Genomic DNA, 5,167 nt, shown 5'->3' on the forward strand with positions numbered 1-5,167 from the left:
GGGCATTGGAAGGTCCAACTCCATGGAACCCTGGGGAACTCTGTACTTTGACCATGACCATTGACAAGGCTCATGTTAGACCTTCCTTCTGTCAGATGCCTTTAGTTAAACCATCCTCATTGTGCAAAGAATGTTTTCCCTGCTTCCACTTACCAAGTGAAAGTTGGCATTTGTTTTTCTAACTTTCCAGGACCTCTCCAGATCCCTTTCTTAATTCCAACTTTACATGTTTCTGTTAAAATTCTACACCCTCAGGTTATTTATGATAGATATGCATGTAGCTGGGCCCCTTATCTGCACAGAAAGGAATAGCAGGTCAGGATTAAAAAAAAATCCTCCTTTCCCCTAAAGGGACTAAAAAGCCTATTTTTAATTCTAGAACATCTTAAAAACATATAAAGGAGAAGAGAAACAATCCAGAGTATCACTTAAAGGCAACTGTTACCAGTATTTTAGTTTATATCCTTCCGATCTTGCTGTTTCCTGGCATATTTTGTTTTATAAACTAGTTGCATTTATATTCTCTTTAAAATAGAGTGTGTGGGGTGTGTGTGTGTGTGTGTGTGTGTGTGTGTGTGTGTTGACTTTATTTAATGTTATCATCAGAAGGTTGTATAAGCAACATGGTTATGAATGCAGAAATGTAAAGGCAGACTGTGTTGGTTCAAATCCTGATTGTCCTATTTTTTGCAAACTTGGGGAAGTGATTCTGTTTCTTTAAATCTTAGTTCCTTTAGCCATAAAATGAATACAATAATTGTATGTCCTTTAGGGAGCTAGTAGGAGAATCAAATAACATAATACATATTAAGCATTCCCATACTATATGTACCGGTGTCCAGCAAGGGCTTGAAAAATGTCAACTACTACTCCTATCATTATAACATATTCAGGAACATAATTTTATTTGACTGCATAAAAATATATCCTCGGTATATACTATAGTTTGGTTATTTGTTCTCCTATGTTTAGACATTTCGGAGGCTTCTAGTTTTTTACCTTTGTAAATAATCTTACGATAAGTGTGTTCATGTGAAAAGATTTTTCTGTCATTCAACCTATTTTCTGAGTGATCTCAATTCCAAAATTGGAATGACTGGGTCAAGCAAGATGAACCTATTATCAATCTCTTTTGAAAGGGGCTTGGCAAGTTCTGTTTCCATCAGCATGCTACGACTCTGACTGTTTCACCATACTTTGGCTAGCAGATACCGTGTGTGTGTGTGTTTGTGTGTGTGTGTGTGTGTGTGTGTGTATACACGTGTGCACATAATGCATGTGTTTTAAGTACTATTTGATGGACAAATTGGTGTCTTTCTTTGTCACTAAAAAATTCAAATAGTTGGCATGACTATTTTTAAGGATCTTGAACTCCTCTGGAATTTGAGTACTGTGGATTAAGAGTCTACATGGATTTTCTCCAAGACTAGATTCTCATGCAAAGTAGAAGCTGTTCAGACAAAATAACAATTTTTGTAACTCTCCTGGCAACTTCCGGGATGTTTTCACTATCTAACACCCTGCTTTATTGTATTCTCTATATTGTATCTCCTGTACTGTCATATATTTGATGAGTGAGGCAACATACTCGGTAAGTGTGCATCATCCATTTATCCAATATAATCCCCCAAGGAGCCACATCTCCCAGTACTTGTACTATTTTGTAGTCTCTACCTGTGGAACTTAGAGACTAGGACAGGAGTGGTGCTGTATTGCATGCCTTTCAAGGATTGGTCTTAAGACACTGGCAACTTACACTGTGGTCTCTTGCACTCTGGCAAGAAGCCACCTATCACTCTGAACCTGCCATGCTGGGAGGAACCCAAGCTAGTGATGTAGGGAAGTCATGTGCACAGAGACATCCAGTTCCTCCTTTTTCCAGCTCCTTCTGCTGAAGCTCTAGAAATGTGAGTATGCAAGCCAGGCTGAACATTAAAGTCTAGTCAGATTTTCAGATAATTTTGGCCCCAGCCACTGACCATGAAGACTAGACCATGACCACATGAATGGTTAGAAGAGCTCACAACCCTTGTGGGCCCAGTCAATGCACAGGGCCGTGACAGATAGTCATAAATCATTGTTTTCAACCACTAAGCTTTAGGAGGTTCTGTTGTGTAGTGATAGAAAACCAGTTCAATGAAGAGGAGACACAGGCTCTTTGGTTTGAAATGGTCCTTCTCTGTCAATGAGCAGCAAGCAAACATTGGAATTGTCACTGATAGCTTTTGTCAAAACAGAAATCGAGTCATAGAAAATAGTATTCCGACTTCACTGATGATGAGAGCGAAGAAATGAGAAGTGATTAAGAAACGAGCTGAACGTAAGGTTTCCCATGGGGTTAGTGGCAGGGAGAGCTGAAAAATGCAAAATTGTCACTGAGAACCAGTGGAAGTTAGTGTGTAAGGGCTGAGGTGACTGGAGATTTGTGGAGTCTAAGAGATAAGATGTTTTGAAAGGACAATTAATGACTTTTTTTTTTTTTTTTTCAATTTTAAATACAATTTTATTTAAGACATTGCATTTTCCACTTAACAATACAGTGCTTATAAAGTGCAATGTTTATTTCCTTTCCCTGTGCACATATTCCATATTCAAGTATCAAGAATGCCCAGTTTTTTTGCTATAGCAGCTTAACATTACAACTGCCATGGAATTTGCTACAAATTTGGGTCCTTTGAATATTGTGTGTGGAACAATGCTCAACCTATTTATTCTCAGGTTGGTTTAGTCAACCTCTTCAATGGTGGGCCCAGAGGAGGCTCCACCAGAGGGAGGAGCTCCACCACCAGGGAAGCCTCCAGGCATTCCTCCTGGCATGCCCCCTGCACTCTGGTACAGCTTGGTGATGATGGGGTTGCAGACTTTCTCCAACTCTTTCTGCTGGTGTTCAAATTCTTCCTTCTCCGCAGTCTGGTTCTTATCAAGCCAGTTGATAATTTCATTGCACTTGTCAAGAATCTTCTGTTTGTCTTCATCATTTATCTTGCCCTGAAGTTTTTCATCTTCAACAGTTGCTTTCATGTTGAATGCGTAAGACTCAAGTGAATTCTTGGAAGACACCTTGTCCCGCTGTTTCTCATCTTCAGCTTTGTACTTCTCAGCTTCCTGGACCATGCGCTCAATATCTTCCTTGCTCAAGCGGCCCTTGTCATTAGTGATGGTAATCTTGTTCTCTTTTCCTGTGCTCTTATCCACGGCAGAGACATTGAGGATACCATTAGCATCAATATCGAAAGTGACCTCAATCTGAGGGACACCACGAGGAGCAGGAGGTATGCCTGTGAGTTCAAACTTTCCAAGTAGGTTGTTGTCCTTGGTCATGGCTCGCTCACCTTCATACACCTGAATAAGCACACCAGGCTGGTTGTCAGAGTAGGTAGTGAAGGTCTGTGTCTGTTTGGTAGGAATGGTAGTATTACGCTTGATGAGAACAGTCATGACTCCTCCAGCAGTTTCAATGCCAAGAGAAAGTGGAGTGACATCCAACAGCAGCAAATCTTGAACATTTTCAGATTTGTCTCCAGAAAGGATAGCTGCTTGGACAGCTGCACCATAAGCAACAGCCTCGTCAGGGTTGATGCTCTTATTCAGTTCTTTTCCATTGAAGAAATCTTGGAGAAGTTTCTGAATTTTGGGGATACGGGTAGAACCACCCACCAGGACAATATCGTGGATCTGAGACTTGTCTAACTTGGCATCTCGAAGGGCTTTCTCTACAGGGTCCAGGGTGCCACGGAACAGGTCAGCATTTAATTCTTCAAACCGGGCACGAGTGATAGAGGTATAGAAGTCGATTCCTTCATACAGAGAATCAATCTCGATACTGGCCTGGGTGCTGGAGGAAAGTGTACGCTTAGCACGTTCACAAGCAGTACGGAGGCGATGAACTGCCCTCTTGTTTTCACTGATATCTTTCTTATGTTTGTGCTTGAACTCTGCAATAAAATGGTTGACCATTCGGTTGTCAAAATCTTCTCCACCTAAGTGGGTGTCTCCAGCTGTGGACTTAACCTCAAAGATCCCATCTTCAATAGTAAGGATGGACACATCGAAAGTGCCGCCTCCCAAGTCAAAGATCAGCACATTCCTTTCAGCTCCGACTTTCTTGTCTAGGCCATAAGCAATAGCAGCAGCAGTTGGCTCATTGATGATGCGAAGCACATTGAGACCAGCAATAGTTCCAGCATCTTTGGTAGCCTGACGCTGAGAATCATTGAAGTACGCAGATACTGTGACAACTGCATTGGTAACGGTCTTCCCAAGATAAGCCTCTGCAATTTCCTTCATTTTCGTCAAAACCATAGAAGACACCTCCTCTGGATAAAAGCTTTTTGTCTCTCCCTTGTATTCTACTTGGACCTTGGGCCTGCCAGCATCATTCACCACCATGAAAGGCCAATGCTTCATGTCAGACTGGACAACAGCATCATCAAATCTCCGGCCAATCAGGCGTTTGGCATCAAAAACTGTGTTGGTGGGGTTCATCGCAACTTGGTTCTTCGCAGCATCACCGATCAATCGTTCGGTGTCTGTGAAGGCGACATAACTTGGGGTGGTCCGGTTTCCCTGATCATTGGCAATTATTTCCACTTTCCCGTGCTGGAAGACACCCACGCAGGAGTAGGTGGTGCCAAGATCAATGCCAACTGCAGGTCCCTTAGACATGGTTGCTTATGTGTGGGCCTGGCTCAGGCTGAGAAAACAGCAATCCAAAGATGTAGCCCCGCGTTCAATGAGCCTTTTTTTTTTTTTTTTTTTTTGCCTTGAACGTCTGTCCTGCTGTAGACCGATCTCTGTTTCTGTCTCATACAGTGACAGAAGGGCCAGTCTCAAAGGGTAGTGTTCATATATTTCACATATATTGATTTTCTCTCAGGTAATTTAGGACCCTAATGTCTATGTATTTCAGTGCCAATGGTGCTTGAAAGTATTATCTGGGTGAGTTTTGGGGGTGATTACTAACTCCAAATTTTATTTTATTATTTAATTTGCATTATTTCTCCTTCGAAAATGCATATATGTAACTAACTGGCGGGTTAGGTCATATGCTAGGGCTATGTAGAATGTGACAGAATTTTTTTTTTAATTGAAGTGTAGTTGAAATATATCATCTCAGTTTCAGGGGTACAATGTAGCACTATCACATTTATGTATGTTGCAGACTGAT

At 41.5% G+C, this 5,167-nt stretch overlaps 1 protein-coding gene across 2 annotated transcripts; it reads right to left on the minus strand.

Annotated features, from left to right (window-relative positions):
• Window positions 1-2,475: 2,475 nt before the first annotated feature.
• Window positions 2,476-4,733, minus strand: LOC111156739 (heat shock cognate 71 kDa protein-like). 2 transcript variants are annotated; one of them, XM_022517795.1, is made up of 2 exons: window positions 3,279-4,733; window positions 2,489-2,822 (listed from the first exon to the last, which is right to left on the minus strand). In XM_022517795.1, the coding sequence occupies exons 1-2, from the start codon at window positions 4,663-4,665 to the stop codon at window positions 2,725-2,727; spliced, it is 1,485 nt and encodes a 494-aa protein (XP_022373503.1). In that variant the 5' UTR covers window positions 4,666-4,733; the 3' UTR covers window positions 2,489-2,724. The 2 variants fall into 2 exon arrangements, with proteins under 2 accessions (XP_022373502.1, XP_022373503.1); XM_022517794.1 differs by having other exon boundaries at window positions 2,476-4,733.
• Between the last annotated feature and the right edge of the window lie 434 nt (window positions 4,734-5,167).

Source organism: Enhydra lutris, unplaced genomic scaffold (genome assembly GCF_002288905.1).
Source record: "Enhydra lutris kenyoni isolate GAN:26980312 unplaced genomic scaffold, ASM228890v2 scaffoldscaffold48, whole genome shotgun sequence".
Classification (NCBI taxonomy): Eukaryota; Metazoa; Chordata; class Mammalia; order Carnivora; family Mustelidae; genus Enhydra; species Enhydra lutris.

Bases quoted from the DNA above. Each gene is read 5' to 3' on its own strand.
- LOC111156739 (XM_022517794.1), bottom strand. From the start codon at position 4,665: ATGTCTAAGGGACCTGCAGTTGGCATTGATCTTGGCACCACCTACTCC.